Raw genomic sequence first — 20,007 nt, 5'->3', positions numbered from 1 at the left:
TGCTTCCAGAAGTACTCTTCTGCACACTACTATTGTAACATGCGGTTATTTGAGTTACTGTCACCTTTCTGTCAGCTTGACCTAATCTGGCCATTCTCCCCTGACCTTCACATCAATAAGCGTTTTCGCCCACCGAACTGATGCTTACTGGATGATTTTCATTTTTCTGTAAATTCTAAATGATAGTGTGCATATCCTAGGAGATTCATAAATTCTGAGCTACTGCAACCATGCTGTCTGGCACCAACAATCATTCCAACATCAAAGTCACTTAGATCACATTTCTACCTCATTCTGTTGTTTGGTTTGAAAAACTGAACCTCTTGACCATGTCTGCATGCTTTAATCATTGAGCTGTTGCCACATGATTGGCTGATTAGGTGTTTGCATTAAAAAGCTGATGTACAGGTGTACCTAATAAAGTGGCCACTGAGTATATGCCATGAAATCTGTTATTTTGCAACGGCAGTACAGACCGTAAATAACCAGAATAAATATATAGTGCAAAAGTGTGTAATAACACGTAGTGTTTATGGCTCAAGGACCGTTTAGAAACCTTATGGCAGAGGGGAAGAAGCTGTTCCTAAAACGTTGAGTGTGGGTTTTCAGTCTCCCATACCTCACAGCATTGGAAGGATTCATCTTGGGTTATTAGAGCTGTGATACCCATTAAATAAGATACATGTGCCTTGTGTAGCTTTGCTTCTATGTAAGTGTCCCATACCATCTGCAGGGTATTAATGAAAATCGTAAGTGGAGACCAGATGTGCATTGGACACCATTCCATTTTCAAATGTCTAGACACACTGAGTGTTATCTAGCAATATGTACAATGCTTCAAGAAATTTACGGACTTCACAGGCCTTGCAAAAAGTGCAAATGGCTTCTATTGTGTGATGCTCAAAAATGTTGCACTACATAGTGGAATTTGTAGGCCCTAGTTCTAGGTCCTTTTGATCATAAAATTAGAAATTAAACTCGTGGACTGCTGGACTTTTCCAAAATCTAACTATCATCCACCATCTGGAGGAATAAAACTGGATGGAATTCTATCTGAGACTCAGGAAACTGCAGATGCTGAAATCTGGAGTAATAAGCCGGATCTGCAGGAGGAAAGGAATTGTCAACATTTTGGGTTGAAATCCTACACAAAGGGCTGCACAGCAGCATAGTGGTTAACACCATGCTTTACAGTACCAGTGACCCGGGTTCAATTCCCACTGCTATTTGTGAGGAGTTTATATATTCTCCCCGCAGGGTTTCCTCTAGGTGCTATGGTTTCCTTCCATAGTCCAAAGGCGCACCAATTGATAGGTTAGTTGGTCATTGTAAATTGTCCTCTGGTTAGGCTAGGGTTAAGTTGTGTGTAGCTGGGTGGTGTGGCTCAAAGGATCGGAAGGGCCTATTCTGAACTGTATCTCAATAAATAAAAGAATAAATAAATAAGGACTGAGAGTGGAGAGGCAAAATAGACAACATATAGAGGAGAAGATAAATGGTGAGAAAGATGTGCAAGGAGATTGGTAGATTGAAGAGGGGTCTGAGAGTGATGGAGGAGGGCAGTGTTGGAGTTCGGTGAATGATAGATGGAGGCAGACAAACAGAGAAAAAACATATGAAAAGACAGGTAGGGGAAGGGGAGTGTGAAGATTTGAGACAGCCGCTGGAGGGAGATAAGCAGGAGCACAAAGGGCTACCAGCGTGGGACTCTAATAAATAAATAACTCCATCTGAGTTGCTCTGTTACTAATGAGGTCATGCACTCAGATCTCTGCTTTACATCAGATTAATACTTTTCCCTGAAATATTTTTCCAGTTGAAAAAATGGTAGATGGAATTTAATGCAGGCAAGTGTGTGATGTTACACTTTGGGAGGACAAACCAGGGTAGAATTTACATGGTGAGTGGTAAGCTACTGAGGAGAGAGGGACCTGAGACTACAGATCCATGATTCCTTAAATGTGGCACTACAGGTTATTAAGAAAAAATCTTACGGCACTTTGACCTTCATAAATATTTAGTACAGGAGTTGGGATGTTATGCTGAAGTTGTACAAGATGTTGGTGAGGCCTGCTTTGAAGTATTATATGCAGTTTTGGTCACCTTCCTACAGGAAAGATGTAAATAAGATTGAAAGAATGTAGAGAAAATTTACAGGATGTTGCTAGGGCTTGAGAACCTGAGTTATTGGGAAAGGTTGAATAGATTAGGATTTTATTCCTTAGAGTGTCAGAAGAATGAGGGTAGAGACTTCCCCAGTTATAAAAGGTATAGGTAAGGTACATGCAAGCAACTTTTTTCCAATGAGGTTGGGTGAGATTATAACTAGAGGTCGTGGGTTAAGCGTGAAAGGTGTAATGTTTAAGGAGAACATCAAGGGGAATTTCTTCACTCAGTGTGGTGAGAGTGTGGAACAAGCTACCAGCAGAAATGAAGGATGCAGTTTAGATTCCAAAAATTAAGAGAAATTTGGACATGTACGTGGATGGGAGGGGCATGGTCTGAGTGCAAAACAATGTGACTAGGCAGATTAATTGATTGTCACAGACTAAATAGGCCAAAGGGCCTATTTCTGTGCTGTCGCGTTCTATGACTCTATGACTCTAACGGATTAGTATGCCCTAGGACAAAATTAATGAAATCAGTCTCAGTAAATTACCAGTCTTTATCATGCAGCTTGAGCCAGTTTCAAAACTGTTCCTGTGTTAACGTTTTTCAGTGTCTTTAATGGTGAAAGAGTGACCATTCTTGCCGATGTGAACATTAGAGTAGAAAATAGCTTGCGAATGAATGGGCCTCTCTGCACTTATTCAAGCTTATTGAAGTGTGTTTACATTCTCTGAGGAAGCCTGAAGTATGACTCAGACATGCTGCTGAGTTTCAGATTGTGCTGCATCAGACTCAGAGTACAATCTTGCACTAATATACTTTTCAATTCCTATAATTATCGTGTTTATTTTGTCTTTCCAATCAAAATATCAGTAATGAATGACTGCCTTTGTCAACCCAGCACTCACAAGATATTTGTGTTTGTTAAAATGGGTTATTTTTTATTGGCTGCTGAGTGCTGTTTTGTTCCTTATTAACAAATAACCTAGGAGCAAGAACAGTACATACTGTAGGTCACAGTGCCTGCGACTTTTAATGGTCTTATTCAGTTTAACTCCACATTCCAACATTTTCCCATAACCTTGCAAATTAGTTACTTCACCTGTTATATACAGGGGTACAGGCAGTGCAATAGTATAGCAGTTAGCATAATGCTTTTCAGTGTAAGTATTTGAGGTTCAATTCATGCTGTGTCTGTAAGCAGTTTGTATGGTCTCCTCCGGGCGCTCTGCTTTCCTGCCACATTGCAAAGACAATACAGATTAGTAAACTGTGGGTATGCTGTGTTTGCACTAGATGCATGGCGACACTTGTGGCTGCCTTCAGCACATCCTCAGGCTGTGTTGATTGTTGACGCAAATGACACATTTATGACAAATGTGTGTACCAATGTACTAATCTTTATCTTAACTCTTGTTTACTAACTTACTTGGCAGAGCAAGTTGTCTTTGAAATTGATTGTTTCAATCCATAGGGATGAAATTACTTGGCATTTTTTAAAATCTCAAAACTGAAGTTGGTGCTTTGTGAGGAAGAGGATTCCTGAACACATGTTGCTTTTGAAAATGAGGAAGAACTTGTGCAACTTTATGGTTGCTGTTTAGCGGTAGTAGAGGGGTAGAACACCAGGTGGAGTGAATGAAACTTTACAGTAGACCTGAGAATTGCAGCTCAGTGGAAAAAATCATGCAGGACAATTCAAGTCTGCCTTTTCTCAGATGGAGTTGGAAAGAGATTACATATTCTGGTCCAACATAGTTTGTCAGAGATTTGATGTGTAGATCTGGTCCTCACTTACTTTCTGTTGTTAGCTGATATGGCAAAATTGTGGCAGAAGTCCTGCTGGGAAAATCATTAGCTACGGGCAGAGAAGGCAGGTTAATGCTGATTTAATGATAGCTGAACATCTACTCTGGATTTAATGTCCCATCTAAAGGCGACTTTGCTATTTCTACCAAATAAATCCATTTGGTGGTATTCTCCTGAAGTATAATTGGGAGAATGACCAGAGGACAAACAGCACAGGTATGTAAGAATAGGGAAGAAGAGGTGATGTTTGCAAAATTTAGTTGATAAAACTGAAATGATGCTTGCATCCAGCCAATATTACCTTCAAAACAATTTGACCTCATGAGAATAAGGGAGATAAAAAGATCCCAGTTTTAGAAATCCGAGAGATCAGGCCAAGATAACACATGAAATTATTGTCAGCAATACCTCATTTATGCAGCACCCGTTTATTATCCTAAATTTGATTATCACATCATAAAGTATTCACTCTAATCGCACATTCAAACTTCCTGAAGATAGTGGCTGAAAGAGAGACATATACTCTCTTTGAAATATAATGTTTTTGTTTCTTCCAATGTTTTAGGCAATGAGTAATAATTCCATATAAACATCACCCATTTGGTTTACTATTATATTTTTATTTTTTCTCAGCTCAATTTTGTAAAACCTGAGGTACGGGCAGAGCTAAGCACAGTCATTTCTCAATTGCTAGGAACTTTCAGACTACTCTAGCAGTGTTTAGTATTGTGGCTTTTTGGCGATTTACATAAATACTGTTGGGTATGCCTAATTGTTTAATGCTATTGAGGAGTGACTTTGGAATGGTACCTGTTGTAGATATTACTATAGGGACAATGTATACTCTATTCGTGCTCCATAGTCTTTCAGTTTCCTTTAATTCTGTATATTTCTGATGTTTTTCAGTTACTGATTTCTGTATGTTATGTGTGTTTAGAATGGATATCTCTCTTAAGTGAGTAGTTCTTGCTTGTTTATCCTGTAATATTATTGTCACAATGGCAGGGGTCTTGGGAGCAAGGGTGGACCCAAATGCAAGACACATCTTGTGAGGTTTCTTAGGTTTAGTTTATTGTACAATACCAGGAGAGCAAGACAGAAGCAGGAATAGCGAACAGGATAAGGACTCAGTACTATGACTAGGCTGGGACCAAGGGTCTGGGCTAGGACTTGGAATCGGCTCCCAGAACTAGAGGAGACATGAAGAGGCTAGGGTATGGACTCCGAGCCCAAGACTGGGCAAGGACCCAGTACCTGGGTCTTGCCTCGGGCTCGGACCCCAGAACCAGGCATGGACATGACATGGGCTAGGGAGAGGAGGAACATGGAAAACAGAGCCTCGGTCTCAGGAGAGCAGGTACATGGAACCATGGACACATACTTAGAACACAGAGTCGGGACCCCTCCTTGGGTACAGGACATAGGGCCGGGACTCGCACACAGAACAGAGAGCCGGGACCCCTCCTTGGGTACAGGACATAGGGCCGGGACTCGCACACAGAACAGAGAGCCGGGACCCCTCCTTGGGTACAGGACATAGGGCTAGGACTCACACACAGAACAGAGAGCTGGGACCCCTCCTTGGGTACAGGACATAGGGCTGGGACTCATGATCCCCTGTGGGGCAACGACAAGACGGCCTGACTTACCCCACGGAGGCAAGGACAAGACAAGACAAGACACGACTTCCCGCGGGGCAACGGCAAGATGGCCTGACTTACCCCACGGAGGCGAGGACAGGACAAGACAAGACATGACTCCCCGCGGAGCAACGGCAAGATGGCCTGACTTCCCCCATGGAGGCGAGGACAAGACAAGACCAACAGGAATGAACACCAGACAGTACCTATCGAGTTCCGGTGATGGAACTAGACCGAAGTGCAGGCGGGGGCTGCAGACAAGGGCTAGAGGCGAGGGGGCAGAGAAGGGTTTCAGACAAGGGGGTAGGACAGAAATCACAGACCGCCAGGGCCAGGACATGACTCAGAACTGGGAAGCCGCCGGGGCCAGGACTTGACATGGTACTTGAACGCCGCCAGGACCAGGACTTGACATGGTACTTGAACACCGCCAGGGCCAGGACTTGGATGCCGCCAGAGACAGGACATGGACATGGTACTTGGATACCGCCGGAGCCAGGACATGGTGCTTGGAACCTCTGGGTAGTGCCGAGCTCTCGACTCGGCCCGGGAACAGTAGACAGCGGCTCTTGATTCTCTCCGGTGGGTTAACTGACGGACCCACCTTGAAGAGGAAACTTTGCAGGCTCGCTTTGGCGAGGTAACTGGACAGGGTTGCTCTGGTGAGGAAAGGCGAATTACCGGCACTCGCTTCAGGTGGAGACAAGGCTTGCTCCGGCCGGATGACATTGGCACGCTGTGACTTTGCAGACTTTGCAGATGCTCCCGCACCGAACGGCTGAAAGCCGGAAACTATAAACTACCGGTTCAGCCGAGTGTTAATTGCCTTTCATCACCAAAGTCGAGGGACACGGGAAAACAGGGAATCGACAGTCCGGATCGTAACATAAACAAGGTAAATTTAAAGGGACCCCGATCCGGACCATGACAATTATATATGGACAGTTATTATGGATTGTCCTATCTGTTATAATGGATTGGTCGTAATATAATTTGTGGGACTCTGACTCTAAAACTGGATCAGGCCTGTATTTATAGAATGGTGTCTTTTATGAGCTTGTATTTGAAAGCAAGATTTTGGTGAATGATATTTGCCACTTGATTGTACTTGTGTAAGTAATCAGATTGTGTTAAACTGCTGCAGGATCCTGTAATGTGTTGAATTGGTTCTGGTTTCCCTTGGCATTTTCTACATTTATCATTTTGAATTTGTTGGTCTTTTATTGTGCATATTGATAATTTTTTTGTGTGTGTTATCTACCCAGTTCTGTATAGTCACAAAGAACTCCTCTGTTTCTGGGAAGAGGTCTGTAATTCTGGGTCAGAGGTTGGATACTTCCTATAAGATATAGGAGCAGAATTAAGCCATTTTCCCCTTTGAGCCTGCTCTGCCATTTCATCATGGCTGATCTATTTTCCCTCTCAGCCCAATCTTCTGCCTTCTCCCCATATCCCTAAATGCTCTGACTAATCAAGAATGTATCAACCTCTGCCTTAAATATACCCAATGATTTGGCCTCTGCAGCCGCCTTCCACAGATCCACCACTCTTTGGCGAAGAAATTCCTCTTTATTTCCATTGTAAAAGGATGCCCTTCTATTCTGAAGCTGTGTCCTCTGGTTTTAGACTCCCTCAGCATGGGAAACATCCTTGTCAACATCTAGTCTTTTCAGATTGTGGGATTGTCTTCCACAGAGGGTCATGCTGTTCCATTGGTTAACTTTTTCTTCTGTAGTGATCATTTCATCATTTTTCTGGGTTGTGGTTTTATTTAAGTTTAGTTCTTATCAGAATTACATATGCTCGCATGGAGTGCTGAATCCTATTTTCATTGATGAAAATATATCCTTAGAAGTTTTATCTGACTGTTATGTGAATTTTTTTATATCTGTTATTCCTTTCTCCTTCAGTCCTAGGTGGTGTTAATCTAATTATGTTTGAGCGTACGTAGTGCTTTCTAAAATTTGTCATTTCATTTCTTATTTGTTTTTGTAAATTTTCCACATTAGTTTCAGACTAAGGTATTATGCCAAAATAATATGTTAATATAGATATAGCGCAAGTGTTTTCTGCCTTCGTTATATATTTCTATTGAGCTCTGTTTGGCAGATTTTCTTAATTCTGTCAAAAGTTTCCCTTTATGACACTATGATCTATTTTGTTTGCTTGTTAATATCACAAATACTTATATGTTTCATTTTCAACCATCAGTTGTATCCTGCTGCTTTGCTATATATTCTACTAGCTCTATTACACCTTTCTTTATGTTTAATGTTCTTCATTTAGCTAATCCAAATTTCATGTTTATATCTTTCAAATATAGTTGTACTGTTTGAATTAATTGTTTTAGCTTTACTGATGAATGAGCATAAGATTTCAAATCATACATGTACGGAAGGTGTGTGTGTCAAGGTGTGTTTTGTTTGGTTGTCTCTGCTTTCCTACCCTATTTTCATCCGATTCAGTAAATTAAAGATCTAAAGCTAGACAAAACCATAGTGGGCTTAAACAGTCACCCTGGAAAATGGCTTGTTTTATTTTGATAATAATAGTTGCTATTTGTTGTTGTTATTATTATTATTATAGTAATTATTATTTTGTTACATGTACCAAGGTACAGTGAAAACCTTTGTTTTGCATGTTATCCGTACTAATAATTTCAACCCATCAGTTTATTTAGTTAGTACAGAAGAGAAACGCCAACAAAATGAAGGATGTAGTTTTACAGTTACCGAACAAGTGTAGTGCATGCAACAGTAAGTGCAGGCCATGACAAGGTAGGCTGTGAGGTAAATAGTCCATTCTATCATACAAGAGGTCTGTTTAATAGTCTTATACTAGAAGGATAGAATTTGACCCTGAGTCTGGTGGTTGTGTTTTCAGCCTTTTGCATTCTCTATAGTTTGGAAGAGGATGAAACTATTTCTCAATTGGACAACAGTCCTTTGGTAAAATACCTTAACTATGTGGCCTCTTGTTTTTGATCTGTTGTCTAAAGGATCTAGTTCCAAATTGTTCATTCTAGCAAAGTCTCACATAATCTCTGTGTGGAACTCCAGTTATTGTGTTGAAATAGGGTTCTAAATAATTCCATCATGACCTTCCAGTTTTTAAGTTCAACCAAAACAGGCAAGCATCTTGCTTGCTTTGTGAAATATCTAAACTGCCTGACTTTCTGCTCTCTGATATAGTATTTGTTTGTTAATTCTTTTCCCCTTTTTGTGAAATTTTTCCCTTCTGACCGACTGGGTATGCCTTCTGCTCTGCATTGTTACTCCTACAATTTTGTTTATTTTTCCTACTCTTTAAATTTTCCTGTTCTCTTATTGATCAGAAAACCTTCATCTCCAAAGTCACACTGATTTTACCCTAACAGAGACATTTCCTCACACAACCACTCTCCTTGCAGTTTTACAAACTGTTTTTTGTCTCCTTCTCAGTTCTAACCAAGGGTCTTCAAACTGAAATGTTATTTTGGTTTCCCTTACCAGGCATACGGCTTGATCTGCTGAGTATTTCCAGCATTTTCTGTTTTTATCTTAGTCTATTTGTATCTTCACATAGTTTAATTGTTTTCTTCCTGTTTTTCCACTTTGGAGGTTAGGCTGACTCGTGTTTAATCAGTCAATTCCCAAATCCTTTTGAATTATCTGTACTATATTAGCAATCTTGCTGTCCTTTTTCAACGTGCTTGCAGCCACAGAGGATTTGAAAATGATTGTCAGCTTCTGCTATTTCCTCCATTACCTCTTTTCACAGTATCAGATACTGTTATCCAGGTCTGGCAATTTTCCTACTTTTAAAGATATGAAATCCCTTTCCATTTCCTTTCTCACACTGCTTTCTTATTCAATATTTCATGTTCTAATTCTTCAATGTTTCCATTATTACTGAATTTGGTAAAGTGTCACAAAATATTAATTAGAATCACGTGCATAACAAATACCCTAGCACTCAGGTTACCATTTTGATCTTTAAATGATTTACTCTTTCCAGTGTTCTCCTTCTGTTTATTTATCTACAGAACATACTTAGACTTCCTGTAATTATTTTCTTTCAAGGATATATTTGCCACCCTGTTTTCTTTTTAAATTTAACCACTGCACATGCCACATTCTTTTAAAATTTCTGTAGTGCTGTACTAAGTTCTTGGTATAAGTTTCCATTTTACCCTTCCTCTGTCCCATATGCTCCTCAAAAATAAGATGTTCCATATTTGCGAATCCTATCTTTTTTCCTTATTGGGAACATATCCGTTTTGTAGCCGCATTAATTTCTGGTGAATCTCTGGTGAAGGTTTGAGATATAAGGAGAAGCTAGATAGGCTATTGCATTATGACAAGCCCATTGTATTACAGGAAAGATTCTAGCATGGATAAAGCAATAGCTGATTGGCAGGAGGAAGAAAGTGGAAATAAAGGGAGCCTTTTCTGGTTGGCACGGAGGTCTGTGTTGGGACTGATTTGTTTTATGTTATATGCCAATGATTTGGATAATGGAATTGATAGTTTTGTTGCAAAGTTTGCAGATTCTGTAAAGATAGGGAGAGAGGCATGTAGATTTGAGGAAGTAGAGAGACCACAGAAGGACTTTGACAGATTAGGAGAATGAGCAAAGAAATGGCAGATGGAATATAGTGTTGAGAAGTTACAGTCATGCACTTTCGTAGAAGAAATGAAAGGGTAGACTGTTTTCTAAATAGAAAGAAAATCAAAGAAAACTGAGGTGTAGAGGGACTTGGGAGTCCTTGTGAAGGATTCCCTAAAGGTTAATTTGCAGGTTGAGTCTGTGGTCAGGAAGGCAAATGTGGTCAGGTTAGCATTCATTTCAGGAGGACTAGAATATAAAAGCAATGATGTAATGTTGAGACTTTGTAAAGCACGGTGAGGCCTCACTTGGAATATTGTGAGCAGTTTTGGGCCCTATATTGAAGAAAGGATGTGCTGAAATTGGAGAGGGTTCAAAGAAGGTTCATGAAAATGATTCCAGGATTTATAGGGGCCTTTTCTGATTGGCTACCGCTGACTAGTGGTGTTCCACAATAGTCAGTATTGAGACTGCTGCTTTTCACATTGTTTGCCATTGATTTAGATAATGGAATTGAAGGCTTTGTGGCAAAGTTTGTAGATGATACAAAGATAGGTGGAGGGTAGGTAGTGCTGAGGAAGCAATGCAATTGCAGCTGGACTTAGACAAATTGGAAGAATGGGCAAAAAAGTGGCAGATAGAATTCAGTGTTGGGAAATGTATGATGATGCATTTTGGTGGAAGGAACAATAGCGCGGACTATTATCTAAATGGGGAGAAGCTTCAAACATCCTAGAAGGTTAATTTATGGGTTGTGTCTGTGGTAAAGAAGGCAAATGCAATGTTGGCATTTATTTCAAGGGGAATAAATGTAAAAGCAAGGAGATAATGCTGAGGGTTTATAAGACACTAGTCAGGTTGCACTTGGGGAATTGTCAACAGTTTTGGGACTCATATCTCAGAAAGGAGGTATTGTCATTGGAGAGAGTCCAGAGAAGGTTCACGAAAATGATTCTGGGAATGAAGGGGTTAACATATGAGGAGTGTTTGACACCTTTGGGTCTGTACTCACTGGAATTTTGAAGAAGGTGTGGGGATATCATTGAAACCTACCGAATGTTGAAAGGACTAGATAGGGTGGATATGGAGAGGATGTTTCCTTTGGTAGAGGAATCCAGAACTGGATGCACAGCCTTAAAATTGAGTGCAGACCTTTTAGAACAGAGGTAAGGCGGAATATTTTAGCCAGAGAGTAGTGAATCTGTGAAATGCTCTGCCACAGACTGCAGTGCAGGACAAGTCCATGGGCATATTTAAGGGGAAAGTTGATAGTTTCCTGATTGGTCTGGGCATCAAAGGATATGGCGAGAAGGCTGGTGTATGGAGTTGAGTGGGATCCGGAATCAGCCATGGTAGAATGATGGAGCAGACTTGATGGGCTGAATGGCCTAATTCTGCACCTATGTCTTATGGTCTATGAACCATAGGACACAGCCTCAGAATAAAGCGGTGTTCTTTTAGAATGGAGATGACGAGGAATTTCTTTAGCCAGAGAGTGGTGAATCTGTGGAATTCTTTGCCACAGCCATGTAGGCCATGTCTTTATGTATATTTAAGGCAGAGCTTGATAGATACTTGACTGGTCAGGGCATGAAGGGATACAGGGAGAAGGCGGGAGTTTGGTACTGAGAGGAAAATTGGATCTGCCGTGATGAGATGGTGGAGCGGACTCAATGGGCAAATGGCCTAATTCTGCTCCTATATCTTACGGTCTGATGGTCTTATTCTTCTTTGGACTGCAGGAAGCTGAGTAGTGACATAACTGAGGTTTATAAAATCATGAGAGACATTAATAATGTGAGTAGCCATAGAATCTTCCATGTGGTAACAGAGTCCAAAAACTATAGGGCATAGATTTAAAGTGAGAGGGGAAAGATTTAAAATGCTGCTGAAGGACCATTTTTTCACACAGTGAGTAGTCTATATGGAGTGGGATACCAGTGGAAGTGGCAGAGGCTGGTACAATTGAACATTTAAAATACATTTGAATAGGTATGTGAATAGGAAAGGTACAGAGGGAAGTCGGCTGAAAGAAGGAAAATGGGACGAGTTCAGTTCGGCAACTTAGCTGTCAAGGATCTGTTGTACCGAAGGGCGTAGTTTTCAAGCTGATTGATTAAAGAGATCAAGATTAAAGATGAGCTTTGTTTGTCTCATGTGCATCGAAACATTGAAGCGTACAGTGAAATGTGTCATCTGCATCAATGATCAATGACGTCGGAGGATGTGTTGGGGGCATCCACAAGTGTCACCATGCTTCTGTAGCCAACATAGAATATCCACGACTTACTAAACCATATGTTGTTGGTATGTGGGAGGAAACCAAAGCACCCTGAGGAAACTCATGTGGTCATGGCGAGAACGTACAAACTCCTTGCAGGCAAAAGCAGAAAGTGAACCCGGATTGCTGGCACTAAAACCACTATGCTGCTGTATAGCTCTACAACTCAAAACTGGATTAGTATAATGCTCCTAATGATTTTAATGGTCAGTATGCATATAGTGAACTAAAATGCCATTTTCCGGGCTGTTTGACTGTGAAGATTTCCCATTGCTCTGATGTTGATTTACCCCTATGTTATTATTTCTAGTCCTCTTTTGCTTATCTGTATAGTAAATTTTAACCCTTGGCCTATTTTGGTTTTGTTTTATAATTAACTTGAATCTAATTGAATAATAATCAGTTATCAAAATGTTTTCTTATGTGTATCCCTTCACCTACCAAGGCTTCTTCACTACAACTAAGTACTCTCATCAGTCTTGTCAGGTGTGCTGTACATTGAGATAAAGAGCTTTCCCGAATGTACTTTGAGGATTATGCATACTGAATTCCATTTGCAGTCGACCCTCCTTATCCACCGGGGCTTGGTTCCAGGACCCCCCACGGATATCAAAAAATGTGGATGCTCAAGTCCATTATATAAAATGGCGTAGTATTTGCATATAAGGTACGCACATCCTCCCGTATACTTTAAATTATCTCTAGATTACTTATAATACCTAATACAATGTAAATGCTATGTAAATAGTTGTTATACTGTATTGTTTAGGGAATAATGATAAGAAAAAATGCTCGAACAATGAGTGCTGGAGAGAGAACTTCCCGGTTTTCCCAATCCGCAGTTGGTTGAATCCGCGCATGCGGAACCCGTGGATAAGGAGGGCCGACTGTACACTGCTTCTGCCTCAGAAAGGGAAGTTGGAATGCTTTGCCATTTAATGGGAATGGGTTAAGGAGGCAATTTTCAAAGATTCAATGAACTAGAAGAACTAGTGCATATGGGAAAGTAATTAGTGAGAGTACGAATTCTGGACTAGATCTAAACTCGCCTGTCAGCTGATTACATTTAATATTTGTGTTAAGCTGGTAGCAATATTGTTTTCAAATGCATTGTTGCAACAATGTACTTAAAACAGAATTTGTGAAGAATGGAATTATGTTACCAAGGTGATACCATTTACAATAATGAAGCATAGATCCCAGAAAATGGACTATTTTACTGCTGCTCAGGGCAGAGCTACAAAAGCAATTGATTGGTCTTGGCATTTAGTCTTATATCAGCTGTGCCGTCCATGGCTTCAAGAGAGAGAACACTAATCTAAAGTGACATATGTGTTCTGGTGAGCTATTCTTCCTTTGATGAAAGCAATTACTCCATTCTTAAATGATAATTTGCAGCCATTTCAACCACTTTAATTGATAATTTTTTTTCATTCTCTGAAGTTCAATATACAACCATTGCTTGAACAAGTAAATAGAAACCTGGAATGTCAAAGTTTTTTTCTCCTTGACAGTGTCAAAGAATATTTCGTGCAGTTTAGTTTACAGTCGCTCAAATGGTTTCTTTGAGATTAGCATCAAAATAACTGTTAATCCAACTGGTTATTGTGGTAGAATGTTTCACTCCACGGATAAAATGAAGGTCAAAAATCATTTCATAACTCTAATTTTTCAACTCAATTCAAGCTGAGTTTCTGGAACAAATTACATTTTGGTTTGTGTCACCCTTTGCTTCCTAGCAATCATTTTACTTGGATAACGTTTATTGTTTGTATATTATTGATGCTTTTTTTCTGATGCATTACTCAAATAATCTAAAACAGAAAATGATAGTAATAAAAAATTTAAAAATATTTTAAATAGAAACTTTTAAATTATGGAACATTGCATGAATGAAATGTATTAATAATAATATTTACAGTTGGTAAATGTATACTAAATAAAATACATACAGTAATGCATATGGGTTCTACTTCATTTCTGAAATATTGAATCATTAGGATCAAATTGCAGAAGTGGAATACAGGTGCTCCCTAACGCAAGCTACCAATGATGTATTTCTTCACAAATGTGTCTTATAGTTGTTTGGGTTATTTATTTTGTCAACTTTGTGTATTTATTATCCTATTTTGATAAATATACAAAGATAAATGACATTACTCACAACTTAACTTCAGTTCAAAGGAATTTCAATTTATTGAACTCAGTTTCATTATTTTTTAATCCATAAGTTATTTCTGAGAATATTTAAGGAAGAAAGTTAGAATATTAAGTAGTCGCAATAGGTTTCAAGGCTCATTTGAATGATGTCTGAACATTAAGAGTCTTAAAATGATTTTGCAATCTTGAATTCAGTGCCTTTTTTTTTCTTTGCGAAGTATGGTGTTGTCCTTTCTTACTTTTCATTTTTAGTTATACTTTGAACATTAATATAATAGACAAATAAAGCTGTTATAACTGAAGACATACAACTTGAAGACTGTAATTTTATTCAGTATACACTATACTGCTCTGTAATCTCTTATACTATGAGTGACCAACTCTAGGATAATTTTTTTGGCCGCAACTATAAATTGAGTAAAATAAATTAATAATATTAGACATTTTGACTTAATATTTCTCATTGGAAATTGTATTTAGAATTCAAAAGAATTTTATTTCAAATGTTTCTTACATGGGAAAATAAAATATCAAAGGTTCTAAAAAGAATAATATTCTGTGCAGTTTTGAGATCCCTACTTATACCTTATAGTCTTCAGTTGTCATGCTTTTATGTCAGTAAAAAAACGAACAACTATTTAAATTTTGTTTAAATGGATTACGTAGATAAGATCAGACAATTTTATTTAATTACTTTCATAACATTGAGAAGTTCAGCATAATTTATTTCTTTTATCAGATATAAAAGATAAAAAAGATAAACTATGGAGCATAAACATAGCTATATATAAAAATACAGATAAGACTTTCCTTTAGTTTTCAGGAAGAGTAGCAATATAAGATGTATTAAAGTTCCTGTTTCAATCAATATTCTGAGTTTATGCATTTATTCAAAGTGAAACAAGAATGACTTTGAGGGCTAATTGTCCTTTAGTTTCTAATATTTCAATTAACATGTAAATGATTAAATCAATTACTATTATTTCATGTAATTGTGAATATTTTATAGCTGAGCAGAAAGATTCAGTAATATGTTGGATGAATCACAAATAAGTGCATTATTATACTACGACTATTAGGAACATCTTTTTTGTATTCTTTTCACACCTGTCTACTCCTTCAAAGCCATGCTTCAAAGAATTTACCTTTTTAAATGTTTAAATACAATCTAAAATTTATTTTATCATGCCTTTTCCACAGAATGAACAGGATTTTGAAATATTTTAGGAAATAACTGAAAATATCGATGAGAAGTTTATTCAAGTTTTCTACCTATTTGTGGTAAAGGAACAAGTTCCAATCAAGGTTGTCCCTTTGCTAAGATTATAAAATGCAGCATCTGAAATTGTAGCTTCAAATCTACGTGTCCTATTAAATTTGCATTATATTTTGTAGATCAATGACACATTTTCCCTCTTTTGAAAAAATGTGTTTCCTCTAGAAAATCTTGTGTATTTAGAGAATAGTTCTCAATAAAAATGATTTGATAATGTCTTATGACATACTAAAATAATCAAACTGTATTTCTGGTTTAAATAATAAACAAACAATTTTAATGCTGTTAATTTTTAAAAAATTTGCTCTTTTAATATTGCATTGAATTTGGTTTATCTTTCTCTCTCAGTTTACAAGCCCTGCGGAAGGAGAAATCTCGAGATGCAGCCCGATCTCGCCGAGGAAAAGAAAACTTTGAGTTCTACGAATTGGCAAAACTACTGCCACTCCCAGCAGCCATCACAAGCCAGTTAGATAAGGCATCAATAATTCGTCTTACCATTAGTTATCTGAAAATGAGGGACTTTGCGAACCTAGGTGACCCTCCCTGGAATTTAAGGATGGAGGGTCCCCCTCCTAATACATCTGTGAAAGGTATGACTTGAGTTCAGATTAGAACAGCTATACTGATACGTACTTTGCTGTACTACAGACCTATTGTTTGATTTTGACATATTTGACAGTTATCCTATTAACAAAAACATGATATATAAAATTAATGGAATCTTTTGTTAATGCCATGTGGATATCTTTTAACCAGTGGTCATTGCTTGGAAATGATTTTGCATCAAGAAATTGCACTGAAACTGCCTTACAATTTTACAAAGGCATTTCATTCAATGTACACTTACCTGTCATAATTAATTGAAGAACTAATTGAATCATTGTGAGTGATTTTGAAAAAGGAATCATCAATATTTTAGTAGTAAGAACATGATTTGTTCTTATAGAATATGATTTGAAATCATGTCAGATTTTAAATGAGAAACACCATAATTTATAATAGTTGCATTTATTACTGTTTTTATGAAGTTTCTACTTCAAAGTCTCAGTGTGGATAATCTCCCCTGGTTTTAACTGTTGCTTCTGAATAGTTGGGCAAAATTCCCAATTGCATCTAAATTGTCTGAATTTGATTATTTAGCATATTACTCAGCATCCATTCTGCATATTAGTATGAATTCATAGTGATGTGTTTCCTCAAGCAATTAACGATTTTTAAGGAAAGATTACTTGCATGTAAATTGTGTCTTTCATGACCTCGGGTAATCTTAAATATCATTACAAGCCATGAGTGCTTTTGAAGTGTAGTGCTTGTACTGTAACATGGCAGCAGCCATTTTGCACACAACAAACTCAAAAACAATCGTGTGATAATTATAAGATAATTTCCATTGGAAAATTAATGGAAGGTCAATATTGATCTGAATTCCAGAGTTTAAACTCCTGCTCTTCAAAATAATGTAATTACCCTCTTTTATTTCCACTGAAGGGGAGTATGATGGTTTGATGTCTTGTTTGAAAAATTACATCCTAGACAATGCGGCAATCATATGATACTGCTGTGAAATCATAGACTATTTTTGTGCACAGGCTTTGGGGTGAACCTTGACCCCACAAAATACTGAGTTAGAGGGATGAATGTGTTGTTCCCCGCCCCCATAGGTATTTAAAAGAAAATAGAGCTTACAGGATTGTGCAAGCAGTTTTAATCATTTATTTTCTGTTATCAATGGCTCAAAACTCCAACTGCGTTTGTGTTTGTGGTTTATTTACGGATGTTTAGAAATGAAATCTAGAAAATAACTTAATGTTTTTATTTACTTGCTTCTATACTTTTGCAAAATATATAATCAAAAATATCTGTTATAGACTTGCCAAGATTTGGAAATTGTGCAAGCATTGAGAAAATTAAATTAGATTAATTATTTTTGGAATATTTGTATTAAAACATGGATGTTGCTGTATGTCATAATGATATGGCATTTAACAATATGTATTTTCATATATAGTATATTTTCCATTTATTCATTCCCACATAGTTGTTGCACATTGTTGAACTCCAACTTTTACTATACATCTGTTTTGGGTGAACTTCTGATGTATTGCCAGAAGTGGAAAAATTTTATGTTAATATGCTTTACATTAAGAAAAAGCAACTACAATGATGAGAAAAGAGGGCATTATCTGAGAGTACAAAATGAACTGATAGACAGGATAATAATGAGATTTACCATCTTCCTTCTTGCTTCCTTTCTCTTAGACAGAAAGTGAGCATTACTGTAGGGAACACACATCAAAGTTGCTGGTGAACGCAGCAGGCCAGGCAGCATCTATAGGAAGAGGCGCAGTCGACGTTTCAGGCCGAGACCCTTCGTCAGGACTAACATTACTGTAGGGAGGTGGCTCAACAGAGGAGCAGAATGAAATACGGGATTAAAATATATAATTCATAGATTTGCCAGTAACAACAGTTAACTATAAACAATATAATTAATGTTGAGAACTGCAACAAATTACAAGTTATTGATAATTTATAAGGCCATAAGACATAGGAGTAAAATTAGGCTATTCGGCCCATCAAATCTACATTGCCATTTCATCATGGCTGATTTATTATGATTCATGACCCATTCTCCTGCTTTCTCCCTATAATCTTTGATGCTCAGACTAGATAAACCCAATGACTTGGCCTCCACAGCCATCTGTGGCAATGAATTCCACAGATTCTATTCCTTCTGGTTAAAGAAACCTCCTCGTCTCTGTTCTAAATGGATATCCCTCTATTCTGAGGCTGTAGTCTCTAGTCCTAGCCTCTCCCACTATAGGAAATGTCCACTCCACATCCACTCTGTCTTGGCCTTTCAATATTTGATAGATTTCAGTGAGATTCATCTAAAGTTCAGTGACAACGGGCCCAGAGCCATCAAATTAACCCTTTCGTTCCCGGAATCCTTCTTGTGAACCTCCTCTGATCCCTCTCCAATGCCAGCACATTTTTTTTTAGATAAAAGGCCCGAAACTGCTCACAATACTCCAAGTGTGGTCTGAGCAATGCATCAGCATAACATCCTTGCTCTTATATTTTAGTCCTCTTGAAATGAATGTTGACATTGCATTTGCCTTCCTTACCACTGACTCATACTCCAAGTTAATTTTGAGGAAATCCTGAAAGAGGTCTCCCAAGTCCCTTTGCATCCCTAACTTTTGAATTTCCTCCCCATTTAGACAGTAGACGACATCTTTATTTCTTCTACTAAAATGTATGACCATATACTTCCCTACACTATATTCCATCTGCTATTTCTTTGCTCATTCTCCCAATCTAAGACCTTCTGCAGACTCCCTGTTTCCTCAACACTACCTACCCCTTCACCTATCTTCATAACGTACGCTAGCTTGTCCACAAAGTTTTATATATTGATGAAATAGATCTATAATTAGAAAGTGAATTTCAGTGTTAATTGTGATGTATAACAGTGGTGAAAAAAAAGTTCTGGAGAACACTTCTTACTTAGAATATAACAATCTTTATGGCATGGAGCTATAGAGTGATCTAGGAGAAACAAGTACATAAATTATTAGATGTTATAAACAGCACAGTGGAATCAGACTCAAGTTTATTATCACCGGCATGTGCCGTGAAATCTGTTAATTTAGCAGCAGCAGTTCAATACAATACATAATATAGAAGAAGAAGAAAATGTTTTTTTAATAATAAATAAATTACAGTATACGTATATTGAATAGATTTAAAAATCGTACAAAAACAGAAATAATATATATTAAAAAAGTGAGGTAATGTTCACAGGTTCAATGTCCATTTAGGAATCGGATGGCAGCGAGGAAGAAGCCGTTCCTGAATCGCTGAGTGTGTGTCTTCAGGCTTCTGTACCTCCTGCCTGATGGTAATAGTGAGAAAAGGATAGCACAGAATGCTTCTTCTTCTGGAGAGGAGATAAACCAGAGGTTTTTGAAATGTTTATCTTATCAAAAAATCAAAATTTGAACAAAAACAAATGCAAAGCCACTTTACCTAGAAGATAGTGGAATTTCCCACCACCAGGAGTAATTAACATAAATAGTATCGATGCATTTAAGGGGAAGCTGAAAAAAATTATGAGGCAGAAGGGATTACAGTTTTCT

The 20,007-nt window shown here is 38.0% G+C and overlaps 1 protein-coding gene across 4 annotated transcripts in view; it reads left to right on the top strand.

The window, feature by feature from the left end:
- The window catches only part of LOC134347808 (neuronal PAS domain-containing protein 3), a 1,099,666-nt gene that overhangs the window by 259,816 nt on the left and 819,843 nt on the right, over positions 1-20,007 (top strand). For all 4 annotated transcript variants that reach the window (XM_063050259.1, XM_063050267.1, XM_063050274.1 and 1 more), the window contains one exon: positions 16,211-16,455. In XM_063050259.1, the coding sequence (XP_062906329.1) occupies positions 16,211-16,455 (245 nt within the window). The remainder of the gene's footprint in view (positions 1-16,210; positions 16,456-20,007) is intronic.

Source organism: Mobula hypostoma, chromosome 1 (assembly GCF_963921235.1).
Source record: "Mobula hypostoma chromosome 1, sMobHyp1.1, whole genome shotgun sequence".
Taxonomy (NCBI): Eukaryota; Metazoa; Chordata; class Chondrichthyes; order Myliobatiformes; family Myliobatidae; genus Mobula; species Mobula hypostoma.
Note: the sequence above shows the minus strand (reverse complement) of the source record. Positions and strands in the feature narration are given on the sequence as shown.